The sequence below is a fragment of the Bombina bombina genome, chromosome 5 (assembly GCF_027579735.1).
Source record: "Bombina bombina isolate aBomBom1 chromosome 5, aBomBom1.pri, whole genome shotgun sequence".
In the NCBI taxonomy this organism is placed as follows: domain Eukaryota; kingdom Metazoa; phylum Chordata; class Amphibia; order Anura; family Bombinatoridae; genus Bombina; species Bombina bombina.
The window spans coordinates 589,156,181-589,173,689 of NC_069503.1; the positions used below are offsets into that span (position 1 = coordinate 589,156,181).

Genomic DNA, 17,509 nt, shown 5'->3' on the forward strand with positions numbered 1-17,509 from the left:
CCTTCCATCCGTGTGATCTGAGAAAGGCCAGAACGATGTCTGTATGAGCCTTTGCTTTTGACAGGGACGACGCTTGTATTAGAATGTCGTCCAAGTAAGGTACTACTGCAATGCCCCTCAGTCTTAGAACCGCTAGAAGGGACCCTAGTACCTTTGTGAAAATCCTTGGAGCAGTGGCTAACCCGAATGGTAGGGCCACAAACTGGTAATGTTTGTCCAGAAAGGCGAACCTTAGGAACTGATGATGTTCTTTGTGGATAGGAATATGTAGGTACGCATCCTTTAGATCCACGGTAGTCATAAATTGACCTTCCTGGATAGTGGGTAGAATCGTTTGAATGGTTTCCATCTTGAACGATGGTACCCTGAGAAATTTGTTTAGGATCTTCAAATCCAAAATTGGTCTGAAAGTTCCCGCTTTTTTGGGAACTACGAACAGATTTGAATAAAATCCCATTCCTTGTTCCTTTATTGGAACTGGGTGTATAACTCCCATCTTTAACAGGTCTTCTACACAATGTAAGAACGCCTGTCTCTTTATTTGGTTTAAGGATAAGTGAGACATGTGGAACCTTCCCCTTGGGGGTAGTTCCCTGAATTCCAGAAGATAACCCTGAGAAACTATTTCTAGTGCCCAGGGATCCTGAACATCTCTTGCCCAAGCCTGAGCAAAGAGAGAGAGTCTGCCCCCTACTAGATCCGGTCCCGGATCGGGGGCTACTCCTTCATGCTGTTTTGTTAGCAGCAGCAGGCTTCTTGGCCTGCTTACCCTTGTTCCAGCCTTGCATCGGTTTCCAGGCTGGTTTGGGTTGTGAGGCATTACCCTCTTGCTTAGAGGATGCAGAATTAGAGGCCGGTCCGTTCCTGAAATTGCGAAAGGAACGAAAATTAGACTTATTTTTGGCCTTGAAAGGCCTATCTTGTGGAAGGGCGTGGCCCTTTCCCCCAGTGATGTCTGAGATAATCTCTTTCAATTCTGGTCCAAATAGAGTTTTACCTTTGAAAGGGATGTTAAGAAATTTTGGCTTGGATGACACATCCGCTGACCAAGACTTTAGCCAAAGCGCTCTGCGCGCCACGATTGCAAACCCTGAATTTTTCGCCGCTAATCTAGCTAATTGCAAAGCGGCATCTAAAGTTAGCCAACTTAAGTGCGTGAACTCTGTCCATAACCTCCTCATATGGAGTCTCTCTACTGAGCGACTTTTCTAGTTCCTCGAACCAGAACCACGCTGCTGTAGTGACAGGAACAATGCACGAAATGGGTTGTAGAAGGTAACCTTGCTGTACAAAAATCTTTTTAAGCAAACCCTCCAATTTTTTATCCATAGGATCTTTGAAAGCACAACTATCCTCGATAGGAATAGTAGTGCGCTTGTTTAGAGTAGAAACTGCCCCCTCGACCTTAGGGACTGTCTGCCATAAGTCCTTTCTGGGGTCGACCAGAGGAAATAATTTCTTAAATATAGGGGGGGGGGAACAAAAGGTATGCCGGGCTTTTCCCACTCCTTATTCACTATGTCCACCACCCGCTTGGGTATAGGAAAAGCGTCGGGGTGCACCGGAACCTCTAGGAACTTGTCCATCTTACATAATTTCTCTGGAATGACCAAGTTGTCACAATCATCCAGAGTAGATAACACCTCTTTAAGCAGTGCACGGAGATGTTCTAATTTAAATGTCACAACATCAGGTTCAGCTTGTTGAGAAATTTTTTCTGAATCTGAAATTTCCCCATCTGACAAAATCTCCCTCATGGCCACTTCAGATTGGTGTGAGGGTATGACAGAACAATTATCATCAGCGCCCTCCTGTTCTTCAGTGTTTAAAACAGAGCAATCGCGCTTTCTCTGATATGTAGGCATTTTGGATAAAATATTTGCTATGGAGTTATCCATTACAGCCGTCAATTGTTGCATGGTAATAAGCATTGGCGCGCTAGATGTACTAGGGGCCTCCTGCGTGGGCAAAACTGGTGTAGACACAGTAGGAGATGATGTAGTATCATGTTTACTCCCCTCATCTGAGGAATCATCTTGGGCAATTTCATTATCTGTGGCAGTACTGTCCTTACTTTGTTTGGACGCTATGGCACAATTATCACACAAATTTAAATGGGGAGACACATTGGCTTTCATACATATAGAACATAGCTTATCCGAAGGCACAGACATGTTAAACAGGCTTAAACTTGTCAATAAAGCACAAAAAACGTTTTAAAACAAAACCGTTACTGTCTCTTTAAATTTTAAACAGAAAACACTTTATTACTGAATATGTGAAAAAGTATGAAGGAATTGTTCAAAAATTACCAAAATTTCACCACAGTGTCTTAAAGCATTAAGAGTATTGCACACCAATTTTCAGAGCTTTAACCCCTAAAATAACGTTTACAAATTTAACCCCTATACAGTCCCAGCTATAGCCTTTGCTGTGACCTAACCAAGCCCAGAGGGGAATACGATACCAAGTGACGCCTTCTAGAAACGTTTCCAGCTACTTTCAGATCCTCACACATGCATCTGCATGTCTTGCTCTCAAAAACAACTGCGCAGTAATGGCGCGAAAATGAGGCTCAGCCTACAACTGGGAAGGCCCTCCCTGACTGGAAAAGGTGTCTAACATAGTGCCTGCCGTTAAAAAAACGTTCCCCAAGTTTATAAATGTGAATTATCAGCATAAACATGTATAAAATGCCCAAATAAAGCAATCGATTTAGCCCATAAAAGTGTCTACCAGTTTTATAGCCCATATTAAGCCCTTTATTCTGTTTGCTTGACTAAGAAAATGGCTTACCGGTCCCCATGAGGGGAAATGACAGCCTTCCAGCATTACATGGTCTTGTTAGAAATATGGCTAGTCATACCTTAAGCAGAAAAGTCTGCTAACTGTTTCCCCCAACTGAAGTTACTTCATCTCAACAGTCCTATGTGGAAACAGCAATCGATTTTAGTTACTGTCTGCTAAAATCATCTTCCTCTCACAAACAGAAATCTTCATCCTTTTCTGTTTCAGAGTAAATAGTACATACTAGCACTATTTTAAAATAACAAACACTTGATAGAAGAATAAAAAACTACATTTAAACACCAAAAAACTCTTAACCATCTCCGTGGAGATGTTGCCTGTGCAACGGCAAAGAGAATGACTGGGGTGGGCGGAGCCTAGGAGGGACTATATGGCCAGCTTTGCTGGGACTCTTTGCCATTTCCTGTTGGGGAAGAGATATTCCCACAAGTAAGGATGACGCCGTGGACCGGACACACCAATCTTGGAGAAATAGTATTTTAGTCAAAAGACTATGACTAAAACTAAATCAACATTTGCTGTCAAAATTAACACTTTATGCAATTTGTTATAATCAATCCATATCTAATTACTGCTCTTTTGTAAAAAATAAATAAATAAAGCAAGGCTATCTTATTGTTTATTTACGAAACTTGGTTTTTATTAAATTTTAAGATAAAGACATGTTATATGCCACAACAATTAAATCTGTATTGCATATTTAAACCTTAATACCAAAAATAAAAACAGGTTAATAAACCTTTACTCCAGGAGTATATAATGAGTTTGGACGTTCTAGAACAGTGTTAATTTTGTTTTTCGAATTTGTGAACAATCAATTGATTCTTAAAAATAAGAATAACCCACGAGTATGGGTTTAAGTTATGCTGCGCCTGTGCTAGCTGCAGAAACTTTTTGTTGTGTTGAGTTACTTGATACTTGTTTTAATTATTAACAGAGAACTGTTAAAGTTTTTATATTGGGTAATATGTGCAATGTCGTTACAGCCAATACAGTTTAGATTTTTTTTAAAATATATTTTAAAGTTGCACTTCTGTTTGTTTATGAAACTTGGTTTTATACAATTTTAAGTTTAATAAAGACGTTATATATCACCACGGCTAAATCTGTGTCTGTATTGCATGTTTAAACCTTAATACCATAAATATTAACAGGTGTTATGTTTACTCCTGGAGTATATAATGAGTGGAAATTATAGAGAAATGCTTAAATAGTGCATTACACTTTAACTAAACCCCTTAGATTTTAGTCGACTAAAATCTACTGAAGATTTAGTCGATTAAAACTAGACTAAAACTAAAACAATTCAGGTGACTAAAATACGACTAAAACTAAAAAGGCATTTTAATCAAAAGACTAAAACTAAGACTAAAACTAAATTTGCCATCAAAATTAACACTGGTTACAGCATTACCATCTGATCTGTTTTAAAGAAACCTTAAAAACTAAACAAATGCTAGATAGAGTGATGTATTCAAAGAAAAGATTAGTCAGAGAATAACATGTAGATGCATTTTTTTAAATTTCATTTACCTGCTGTTTACAAGTAGCTCCTTTACCCTTATATTGGAATTTGAAATAGTTGATTTAGCATGTCGTATCCCCACCTATTCTGAAAGTTTGTGGCCGCAGGTCCAAGCTATAGATAAGCTTTGTAAACACAGCCAGCAGAAGAAAGTACACCCCCAGTGGGATATAGAAGAGATAAGGTAATAAAATGTTGATTTTCCATTGTTCTCTCCAAGTACTGGTGATTGATTTATGGACAGATATAAGATAAAGAAGCAAGTATATGTGCACAATGTGATACAGTAATGAGATCTGATTATACCTACAAGCTCAACCCATTTTATTAGGTTGTGGCTTCAAAACACAAAAGCAGAGCTTTAATATACACAAATAAACCTTAAAAAGCTAATTTTCATACATTTTTTTACTATGCAGTTGGTAAAAAAAGCAACTGTAAACACATTAAGGGAAAAACTATTTTATAGTATACTGTCCCTTTAAGTTTCCTTCTCTGCTGTGGCCAATTAGGGACAATTATAAATAGATCACTAGAGTGTGCAGCCAATGGCTGTGTGTAATATAACAATGTTCTGCACTTCCATTTCTAAAAGGAACTGAAAAGCTCACAAAGTCAGAACTGAATTACAGAATAAGGGGACAAAATAAATAATGAAAGTATATTGAAAACTTTTTTATATGGATACGATTTATCAATTTATATTACCATCTCAAAGTGTTTGCCTTTGGTATTGAGTAAGGCAAATCTTCCAACTGCGCAAGAAAAAGTTTGAATGATTCTACGAAATTTCATTATCAGACCACATACATAAAACACTGGCATAATCAGTCAGTATATAGCAGAACAAGTCATCTGATTGCAAATGTTTAGTGGGTCTAATGTCAGTTTGTTCTTCAAACTTCAATTGGTAACCACGGTTTTGAGTTGCAGTTCCCATAAATACTGTTCCTCAACCATAAGTGCACAATTGCTTGCATTTAATGGGTACTTTGTTCTCTTGTGTTGAGCAGCTAGAGCAACAGATTTGTGAACTTGCAGCATGTTTTTGGTGCACATCTTTAGTGGGTGCCTGTACTGACAGCAAGGTATTTAGACAGCAGCCCTACTTAAACATAATGTCTACATTATTTTTGTTTATTATTATCATGCCATATGTGCCTCCATTTGTTAATTAATGCAGTTATTTGACAGATGTGACTGTGCATATATATATATAGATAGATAGATAGATAGATAGATAAACATTCAAAAGCTTTTTATCCAAAATAGATTGAAGTATAATGTTTTGTACATCAGAATCACTAAACTCTAATGTAATGAAAACAGAAAAAAAAACATAATTTATGCTTACCTGATAAATTTATTTCTCTTGTAGTGTATCCAGTCCACGGATCATCCATTACTTATGGAATATATTCTCCTTCCCAACAGGAAGCTGCAAGAGTCCACCCACAGCAAAGCTGCTATATAGCTCCTCCCCTAACTGCCATATTCAGTCATTCGACCGAAAACATGCAGAGAAAGGAAAAACCATAGGATGCAGTGGTGACTGTAGTTCAAATGAAAAAAATACCTGCCTTAAAGTGACAGGGCGGGCCGTGGACTGGATACACTACAAGAGAAATAAATTTATCAGGTAAGCATAAATTATGTTTTCTCTTGTTAAGTGTATCCAGTCCACGGATCATCCATTACTTATGGAATACCAATACCAAAGCTAAAGTACACGGATGATGGGAGGGACAAGGCAGGTACTTAAACGGAAGTCACCACTGCCTGTAAAAAACCCTTTCTCCCAAAAATAGCCTCCGAAGAAGCAAGGTATCAAATTTGTTAAATTTGAAAAGTATGAAGCGCAGACCAAGACTCCGTCTTGTAAATCTGTTCAACAGAAGCCACATTTAAAAAAGGCCCAAGTGAAAACCACAGCTCTAGTAGAATGAGCTGTAATCCCTCAGGAGGCTGCTGTCCAGCAGTCTCATAAGCTAAATGACTTATGCTTTTTAACCAAAAAGACAGAGAGGCTGCTGAAGTCTTTTGACCTCTCCTCTGTCCAGAATAGACAACAAACAAGGTGAACGTTTGATGAAAACTGTAGTAGCTTGTAAGTAAAACTTTAAAGCACAAACCACGTCCAATATTGTGTAATAGACGTTCCTTCTTTGAGGAAGGATTAGGATACAAGCATGGAACAACTATCTCTTGAGTGATGTACTTGTTAGATACCACCTTAGGAAAAAACCCAGGTTGGTACGCAGGACTACCTTATCCGTACGAAGGACCAGATAAGGAGAATCACATTGTAACACAGATAACTTGGAGACTCTACGAGTCGAGGAATTAGCTACCCAAAAGGAACTTTCCAAGATAAAGATTGATATCTATGGAACAAAAAAGGTTCAAACGGAACTTCTTGAAGAACCTTAAGAATCAGGTTTAAGCTCCATGGCGGAGCAACAGTTTTAAACACAGGCTTGGATCTAACCAAAGCCTGACCAAATGCCTGAACGTCTAGAATACCTGCCAGACGCTTGTGCAAAAAAATAGACAGAGTAAAAATCTGTCCCCTTTTAAGGAATTAGCTGACAACCCTTTTCTCAAAAACATCAAAAACAGAAAAGATAATATCCTGGGAATCCAGACTTTACTCCATGAGTAACCCTTGGATTCATAACAATCAGATATTTACACCATATCTATGTTCAATTTTCCTAGAGACAGGCTTTCATGTCTGTATTAAGGTATCAATGACTGACTCGGAGAAGCCATGCTTTGATAACATCAAGCGTTCAGTCTCCAGGCAGTCCATCTCAGATTGATTCTATTTAGATGGTTGAAAGGACCCTGAGGTAGAGGGACCTGTCTCTGAAGCAGAGACCGTGATGGAAAGGATGACATGTCCACCAGATCTGCATACCAGGTCCTGCGTGGCTACGCAGGCGCTGTCAAAAACACCAAAGCCCTCTCCTGCTTGGTCTTGACCTCCGGAGGAAATCCCACTCCCCCGGAAGAAAAGTCTGACGACTTAGAAAATCCACCTCCCAGTTCTCAACACCTGGGATATGGATAGCTGATAGACAAGAGTGAGTCTCTGTCCAGTAAATTATTGTAAGACTTCTAACATCGCTAGGGAACTTCTGTTCCCCCTTGATGGCTGATGTAAGCCACAGTCGTGTATATTGTCCGACTGAGTATGATGTACCTCAGAGTTGCTAACTGAGGCCAAGTCTGAAGAGCATGGAATATCACTCCCAGTTCCAGAATATTTATTAGAAGGAGGGTCTCCTCCTAAGTCCACTATCCCTGAGCCTTCAGGGAGTTCCAGACTGCATCCCAACCTAAAAGGCTGGCATCTATTGTAACAATTGTCCCATCTGACCTGCGGAAGGTCATACCCTTGGACAGATGGACCCGACATAGTCACCAGAGAAGAGAATCTCTGGTCTCTTGGTCCAGGTTTAACAGGGGGACAAATCTGTGTAATCCCCGTTCCTCTGACTGAGCATGCATAGTTGCAGCGGTCTGAAATGTAGACGTGCAAACGGTACTATGTCCCTTGCCGCTACCATTAAGCCGATTTCATTCATGTACTGAGCCACCGAAGGGCGCGGATGGGATGAAAAAAACACGGCAGAAATTTAGAAACTTTGACAACCTGGACTCCGTCAGGTAAATTTTCATTTCTACAGAATCTATCAGAGTCCCTAGGAGGGAAACCCTTGAGATTGGGGATAGAGAACTCTTTCCTTGTTCACTTTCCACCCATGTGATCTCAGAAATGCCAGTACTACGTCCGTACGAGACTGGGCAATTTGGATGTTTGACGCCTGTATCAGGATGTCGTCTAAATAAGGGGCCACTTCTATGCCCCGCGGTCTAAGGACCGCCAAAGCGACCCCAGAACCTCCATAAAGATTCTTGGGGCTGTAGATATCCCAAAGGAAAGAGCTACAAACTGGTAATGCCTGTCTAGAAAGGCAAACCTGAAAAACGATGGTGATCTTTATGCATCACAATGTGAGGATAAGCATCCTTCAAATCCATTGTAGTCCTCTATTGACTCTCCTGGATCATAGTTAAGATGGTACGAATAGTTTCCATCTTAAATGACGGAATTCTGAGGAATTTGTTTAAGATCTTTAGATCCAAAATAGGTCTGAAGGTTCCCTCTCCTTGGGAACCACAAACAGATTTGAGTAAAAACTCTGTCCCTGTTCCTCTCTTGGAACTGGATGGATCTCGTACACAATGTAAGAATGCCTCCTTCTTTATCTGGTTTGCAGATAATTGTGAAAGGCGAAATCTCCCCTTTTTTTGGAGGGGAATCTTTGAAATCCAGAAGATATCTCTGGGATATAAATTCCAATGCCTAGGGATCCTGGGCATCTCTTGCCCACGCCTGGGCAAAGAATGAAAGTCTGCCCCCTATAGGATCCGTTACCGGATAGGGGTCCGTTCCTTCATGCTGCCTTAGAGGCAGCAGCAGGCTCCTTGGCCTGCTTATCTTTGTTCCAGGTCCGATTGTCTCCAGACCGCCTTGGACTGAGCAAAAATTCCCTCTTGTTTTGCCTTAGAGGAAGAGGATGCCACACCTGCCCTGAAGTTTTTAAAAGGTACGAAAATTAGACTTTTTTTTTTTTGCCCTTGATTTAGACCTATCCTGAGGAAGGGCATGACCTTTTCCTCCAGTGATATAAGCAATAATCTCCTTCAAACCAGGCCCGAATAGGGTCTGCCCCTTGAAGGGAAGTTAAGTAGCTTATTTATTAAAGTCACGACAGCTGACCATGATATAAGCCATAGCGCTCTGCGCGCCAGTATAGTAAAAAACAGAATTCTTAGCCGTTAGTCTAGTCAAATGAACAAGGCATCAGAAAACAAAGGAATTGGCTAGCATAAGCTTGTCAAATATATTCATCCAATGGAGTCGCTTAACTGTAAAGCCTCATCAAGAGACTCAACCCAGAACGCCGCAGCAGCAGTGACAGAAGCAATGTATGCAAGGGGCTGCAGGATAAAACCCTGTTGAATAAACATTTTTTATCCATTGGATCTAAAAAGCACAACTGTCCTCGTCAGAGGTAGTGGTACGCTTAGCTAGAGTAGAAACTCTTCTCTCCACCTTAGGAACTGTCTGCCAGAAGTCCCGTGTGGTGGTAACTATTAGAAAACATTCTTCTAAAAAATAGGAGGGGAAGAGAACGGCACACCTGGTCTATCCCATTCCTTATTAAAAAAATTTTTTAGTAAACCTCTTTAGGTATTGGAAAAACATCAGTACACACCGGCACTGCATATTATTTATCAAGTCTACACAATTTCTCTGGCCCTGCGATTGTACACATTCATTCAGAGCAGCCAAAGCCTCCCTGAGCAACAAGTGGAGGTTCTCAAGCATAAATTTTAAATGTAGAAATATCAGAATCAGGTTAAATCATCTTCCCTGAGTCAAAAAAAAAAAAAAAAAAAAATATGTTTTAAACAGTCATAACAGCTCCTACTTTTGAAGCCCTTTTGAGCCCTTCAGAGATGTCCTATAGCATGCAGGGGACTGCTGAGGGAAGCTGAATGTCACTGTTTGTAATTTTAACTGCACCAACTGTAACTTTTATACTATAACAGTGGAAATTGTTTCTATGCAAAATTTAAGCCAGCCATGTGGAAAAAACTTAGGCCCCAATAAGTTTTATCACCAAACATATGTTAAAAAACGATTAAACATGCCAGCAAACGTTTTAAAACACATTTTTACAAGAGTATGTATCTCTATTAATAAGCCTGATACCAGTCGCTATCGCTGCATTTAAGGCTTTACTTACATTACTTCGGTATCAGCAGTATTTTCTTAGTCAATTCCATTCCTAGAAAAATATTTTACTGCACATACCTTATCTGCAGGAAAACCTGCACGCCATTCCCCCTCTGAAGTACCTCACTCCTCAGAATGTGTGAGAACAGCAAATGGATCTTAGTTACGTCTGCTAAGATCATAGAAAAACGCAGGCAGATTCTTCTTCCAAATACTGCCTGAGATAAACAGCACACTCCGGTGCCATTTAAAAATAACAAACTTTTGATTGAAGAATAAACTAAGTAGAAAGCACCACAGACTCTCACAACCTCCTATCTATGTTGAGGCTTGCAAGAGAATGACTGAATATGGCAGTTAGGGGAGGAGCTATATAGCAGCTTTGCTGTGGGTGGACTCTTGCAGCTTCCTGTTGGGAAGGAGAATATATTCCATAAGTAATGGATGATCCGTGGACTGGATACACTTAACAAGAGAAAGAGGAGTTATGAGAAATGCTGGTGAACATCAAGTTCTATTGAGATATTGCATAGGTTGCAAACTGGGAATTACAGGCATAAAGATCACTGCATAACCTGACCCAGTGTGCCCTGACATTAATCTAGATAAAAATCCAAATGCTCTACACTTTGATAAGCAACTAATTAAGCCACATAATGTATACATATGCACATGGTTCATGTGTCCAAAGCACAGTTAGCTTCAACACCTTATTCACCAACCTAAACAATGCATTCCTGGGTAATATACAAATTTAAATACACAAAATGTTAGGGGGAAGAGTGACTTCTGGATTATGTAATGTGGAAGATTCATCAGTGCATTATTGGTGTGTGTAGTCCGAGTAAGTATACATTACCTGCATGAGCATATAGTATATTCCAGCCAATCCATGAGCTGCTCCCACATACTGCTTCTTGTGCCACTGATAGAGTAGAGGGCAGCGTTCAGACTTGTGCTCTTCTTTTGAAAGGTTTTTCCCAGATTCTATAATGGCATCTACGATCTGGGGTCACAAAGTAAAGACAATATTATTCAAACACTATCTAGGAAAAAGAACAAGTAACTAATAGAAGTAAAATGTTAATGCTTCAAATAAAAATAAAAATAATAACAATACCAATAATAAAATAATAATTAGCAAAAAAAAAAATCTTCACATATAAAATACGTTGATACTACAAATAATTATACAAATATAACAATAAAAATAATAACAAAGCTAATAATAAAATAATAATAAGCAAAAAACAAAACAAAAAAAAACACATCACACATAGTATATGCTGATACTGGCCAATAATTATTAAAGGGACAGTTTACCCAAAACTTTTCTCACATTTAAATTGTTCCCAAATGATCCATTTTACCTGGCGGAGTGTATTAAATTGTTTACAAATAGCTTTATTTTGGCCTTTAAAATAGCTGATTTAGCCTGTGGTTTCCCAACCTATACTGAAAGTTTTGTTAGTAGCTGCAACCCGCGCAGTCCGTAATTTTACCTCGCACATAGGGGTATACAATAAACCCCGCCGGCAGTTCATAAAGTGTCGTAAGTCGGATAAACTAGCGATGTCCAGAAATGAGCGTAAATACACATTTCTGCCGGCGCCTAAGAATAAAAAAACCATAAAATCTCCCGTAAACTAACCATCCCCCCAAAAATAAACCCAACGCGTATAAAACCCCTATATCCGCCATCAAACCGACATTGGAACTAATAAAAGTGTTAACCCCTAAACCGACAACCCCCCACAACGCAATATGCCTAATTAAACTATTAACCCCTATAACCGCCATCAAACCCACACCGCAAGTAATAATTAAATTATTAACCCCTAAATCCGCCATCAAACCTCCACCGCAAGTAATAACTAAAGTATTAACCCCTAAATCCGCCAACCCCAACATCGCAAGCTACCTAATAAAACTTTTAACCCCTAATCTGCCATTAACCCACAACGCAATAAACCTATTAAATCTATTAACCCCTAACCCGCCATACCCACACAACGCAATGCTAATAAATCTATTAACCCATAAACCGCAAAAGCCCACAACGCAAATAAATAATTAAATTAGTAAGCCCCCTAACCTAACACCCCCTAAATTAACCCAAATTATCTACATTTAAAAATACTTAAGTTACTATTAAAATAAAAAAACCTAACATTACTTTAAACATAAAAAAAAACTAAGTTAAAATTAATCTAAAATTACAGAAAATAAAAAAAATCTAATATTACAGAAAATAAAAAGCTCCCCCAAAATAAAAACACCCCCTAATCTAATGCTAAACTACCAGTAGCCCTTAAAAGGGCTTTTTGCAGGGCATTGCCCTAAGTTAAACAGCTCTTTTACATTCAAAATACACAAAGTCCCCCCTAACAGTAAACCCCCCCAAATAAAAAAAAATGTTTTTTATTTTCTGTAATATTAGATTTTTTTATTTTTTGTAATTGTATCTTAAAGGTACAGTCTACAGCAGAATTTTAATTTTGACTAGACTGTCCCTTTAATTTATACTTAGTTTTTTTAAATTTTAAAGTAATGTTAGGTTTTTTTATTTTAATAGTTAGTAACTTTAGTATGTAGTAATTTAGGTAATTTGGGTTCATTTAGGGGGTGTTAGGTTAGGGGGCTTAGTAATTTAATTATTTATTTGCATTGTGTGGGATAGCAGTTTAGGGGTTAATAGTTTTAATAGGTAGTTTGCTTTGTGGGCTTTGGCGGTTTAGGGGTTAACAGATTTAATAGCTTTATTGTGTTGTGGGTTAATGGCAGATTAGTGGTTAATAGTTTTATTAGGTAGGTTGCGATGTTGGGGTTGGATGGATTTAAGGGTTAATACTTTATTTTTAGTTGCGGTGTGGGTTTGATGATGGATATAGGGGTTAACAGTTAATTATTACTTGGGGTGTGGGTTTGATGGCGGATATAGGGGTTAATACACTTTATTAGTTATTGCGGTGGGGGATTGAGGTTGACAGGTAGAGAGATATTGTGCATGCGTTCGGTGTTAGTTTATTTTTGCAGGCAGTTTCGGGAGTTACGGTGCTCCCATACTCAGCGCAAGGCTTGCTGTGGCTGTCTTTGTGTGGCAAGGTGAAAATGGAGTAACATTTCTCCATTTTTGCCACGTAAGTCCTTGCACTGAATATTGGATACCGATTTGCGACGCGGTCCCATGTCAGATTATGGGAGTAAAAATTTTGGGCGACGGGTGAAATATACGTGCCGCATTTATATGCGGCGCTGTATATTGGATACCAAAACCGCGTAAAAACCTGCGTTGCCGGCTTTTGCGGGCGACGCCGCATATGTAATGGGGCCCCTACTCTGAATTTCACATAAGCAGTAGATTTTTTTTCTGACATTTTTTTTTTAATTTTCCGGCACCCTGTATCATGTGACAGACTTCAGCTAATCACAGACTAGCATGCTTCTACCCTGTGAATCTGTGCACAATGTGATAATGGAAGTAAATTGGAAAGTGTCTTAAAACTGCTGCTCTATCTGAATCATTAGTTTATTTTGACTTGAGTGTCCCTTTAACACGATATAGACAGTGCTCAAACATCCCATATTTGCCTTTGCATAGATAAGTAAATCACAGTGATTGAGCCAATGGTTGGGCTAAGCAGGGAAACATTTAACATAAAAATTGTCTAGGGCACATTACAACCAAAGAATACAAACACAGGTAGAAAAGGGGGGACTTCATGCAAAGATCATCTTGACAGATATTTTTTGTCTGCGGGCTCATGAAGCACTAAAAATCCACAAATATCTTAGGATGAAAGGACTGAAGCGAGATATAGGTGAAATAGAGGCTTCCGGCGGATGCAGTCACGTGAGCAGGCGGACCAAGATACACCTGCAGCGAAATCAGCTACACTACCAAGTTGCAGGAATTGTTTCCCTAGGCGGGCTCAAGTTCTCACAGAGTCACAACACCTGCGACCGAAACCTGGATGTATAGGCTGTAACGGGGTGAGCACACAGAGAACGGCTCACATATTGTGAATTTTCACCGGCGGCACTGGCCCTCTCCGAGGCGAGGAGGGTAAGGAAGCACCAGGCATTCAATTGGGATTAGCGTGCTACACGTGTGCACACAAGCCCCCTATATCAACAGGTACTGGGCTGGTTCCGGCCTGGGGCTGTGGAAATCCATTGTCAAGCCAAAAGGAAAAAAAAAGAAACATCAGGGCAGCAATGCTGCTGTGAGGGCCTCACAGGGAACAGGCGAGAAAGCTGGCTATTTAAAGACATCTATAAGAAGCTAAGATAAGTACTCATGCTCCATGAACTGTGTAAATTATTCCTGATGTGAAAAGATTAACTTGTCAAAGGTTGTGCAGATTACCTACTTTGGGTTAACTGGTTGTATAATCCTAAAATTAAAGAAGGATTTCATGCTATTTGTAGGGCCCAAAACCTACTATGTATCGTCATGGGGAACATAGATACCTGATCTCAGCAATAAAAGGAAAATATACCATATTCGGTTTTAGAACAATATCACCCCCGCCCCTTTCTCATGCATGAACATATACCACACAAATAAGACTGTCTCAGTCCTCCAGTATAATACTGAAAGAAATAGAGGATAAATGAAATTCTATATATGACCTCTGATCCGATATATTATTATTATACTTTATTTATTAAGCGCCAACATATTCCGCAGCGCTGTCCATGGATACAATTCATTTAAATAAAACAATACAAGACTTGTAAGATACAGGACAAAATTTACAAACACATACAGGAGGGATTGAGGCCCCTATTCCCGTGGGAACTTACAATCTAGAAGGGTAGGAGGTTGGGAAACAGGAGGTGAGGACTGCAAGATTGAGAAGGATGTTAATACAGAGTTAGATGAGGGAAATATTAGGTAAGTGAAATTAATTTATTATTGTGTTGGGTGGTAGGCTTCCCAGAACAGAAAAGTCTTCATGGAGCATTTAAAGGAAGAAAGATTAGGGCAAAGCCTGACAGCACGAGGGAGAGTGTTCCAGAGGGTAGGTGCTGCACGACAGAAGTCCTGCAGTCTAGCATGAGAGGAGGTGATAGTTGCGGATGCAAGGAGCAGGTCATTGTTGGATCTTAGTGGACGGGCTGGAGTATACTTGTGTATTAGAGAGGATAGGTAGAGGGGAGTGGCGTTGGTGAGAGTTTTGTATGTAAGGGTGAGAATTTTTAATTTAATTCTGCTGTGAATGGGGAGCCAATGAAGGGACTCACAGAGAGGTGCAGCAGATACAGTTCGACGGGAAAGGTGGATCAGCCTGGCAGAGGCATTTAGGATGGATTGAAGGGGGGAGAGGCGGGAAAGAGGAAGGCCAGCGAGTAGGTTGTTGCAGTAGTCAAGTCGGGAGATAACAAGGGAGTGGATTATTTGCTTTGTGGTGTCAGCGCTCAGAAAAGGGCGAATTTTAGAAATATTGCGTAGATGATTGCGGCAGGATGTAGAAAGGAATTGGATATGGGGGATGAAGGATAAGTTTGAGTCAAGTGTGACTCCGAGGCAGCGGACTTGGGGCGATGGGGAAATGGTGATGCCGTCAACAGGGATAGAGAAGTCAGAAGTCGGCGTAGAGCTTGAGGGGGGGATAAGAAGGAGCTCAGTCTTGGACATGTTAATCTTTAGGTGGTGAGAGGCCATTCAGGAAGAAATATCAGATAAGCAGTTGCTGACATGAGAGAGGACAGAGGGAGAGAGAGCAGGGGTGGAAAGGTAGATCTGGGTGTCATCAGCATAGAGGTGATATTTGAAACCATAACTGTTGATAAGTTTACCTAGCGAAGAAGTATAGATGGAGAAGAGTAGAGGACCCAGAACAGATCCTTGAGGTACTCCAACAGACAGAGGCATAGGAGAGGAGGAGTCGCCGGCAAGTGACACAGAAAAAGACCTGTGAGAAAGATAGGAGTGAATCCAGGAAAGAGCAGTGTCACAGAGGCCAAAAGAGCTCAGGGTCTGTAGGAGGAGGGGGTGGTCAACTGTGTCGAAGGCAGCTGAGAGGTCAAGTAAGATGAGTATAGAGTAGTGGCCAATATTTTTAGCAGAGAGAAGATCGTTTGTGACCTTGGTAAGGGCAGTCTCAGTTGAGTGTTTTGGGCGGAATCCGGATTGCAGTGGGTCAAGCAAGGAGTTGGCGGACAGGAAGTGGGTTAGGCGATTGTAAACTCATTTTTCAAGGAGTTTTGATGTTAGTGGAAGCAGTGATATGGGGCGGTAGCTTTCAGGAGAATTAGGGTTGAGGGAGGGTTTTTTGAGTATGGGAGTGACTTTTGCGTGTTTGAAAGAAGATGGGAATGAGCCGGTAGAGAGAGATAGGTTGAAGATGTGGGTAAGAGCAGGAGTGAGGGTGGAAGATAGGGAGGGAATTAGATGGGAAGGGATAGGGTCGAGTGGGCAGGTAGTGAGACGTGAGGAAGATAGTAAGGAAGAAACTTCATTCTCAGTGGTTGGATGGAAGTTACAGAGGGTGGCAGAGGGAGTAATTGGGCCTGTTGTTGGAGTATTGCAGGTTGGTGTTGGGATGTTGCTTTGGATAGTATGTGTTTTGTTTAAAAAGTAGTCAGCCAGGTCTTGAGCACTAAAGACAGGTGGGGGTGGTGGAGCAGGTGGGTAGAGGAGAGAGTTAAAGGTGGAGAAGAGTCGTTTAGGGTTTGAGGAAAGAGTAGATATGAGAGAAGAGAAGTAAGCTTGTTTGGCTAAGTGAAGGGCGGAAGTGTATGAACGAAGAATAAACTTATAGTGTATGAAATCAGGTTCAGAGTGAGTTTTCCTCCAGACACGCTCAGCAGTACGGGAGCATTTTTGCAAATAGCATGTTTGCTGAGCATGCCAGGGCTGTAACTGACGGCGTGGTGTTTTGCGCAGCTGGGGAGGAGCAAGTGTGACTAATGCAGAGGAGAGAGTTTTGTTATAGTGGGCTGTAGCGAGATCAGGGCAGGTTATAGTGGAGGTGTGAGGGAGGAGATTTTGAATGATTTTTGAAAATTGGAGCGGATCCACAGCATGTGTATTTCTACAGGTGCGGGGGCGGGATGGAGAAGTGGGTTTAGCTGTTGCATTCTGTCATATCAGAGTTTGTTAGCAGTTGTTGTTAGAGTGGAATCATTGACAAGAGGCCACAGCATAGGAAACTGCTATTTGATTTAACTATCAGTAGCAGTCAGAGTCTGAGAGAACAGACAAGACTGCTAGCAATAGTTGGTTAATTAAGGGTTAGCTGGCTAGCAGCTGATACTAATGTTGTGGGTAGATGAAAACATTATCTGAACACAGGGGCTGCCTTGAGATTAATGGAAAAATAAACAAACAATCTCTGTTTTAGATTAGTAGTTCA

General features: G+C 40.4%; 1 protein-coding gene across 1 annotated transcript in view; it reads right to left on the reverse strand.

The window, feature by feature from the left end:
• The window catches only part of LANCL2 (LanC like glutathione S-transferase 2), a 182,102-nt gene that overhangs the window by 77,223 nt on the left and 87,370 nt on the right, over window positions 1–17,509 (reverse strand). The window contains exon 5 of the mRNA XM_053714551.1: window positions 11,005–11,151. Coding sequence (XP_053570526.1) covers window positions 11,005–11,151 — 147 coding nt within the window. The remainder of the gene's footprint in view (window positions 1–11,004; window positions 11,152–17,509) is intronic.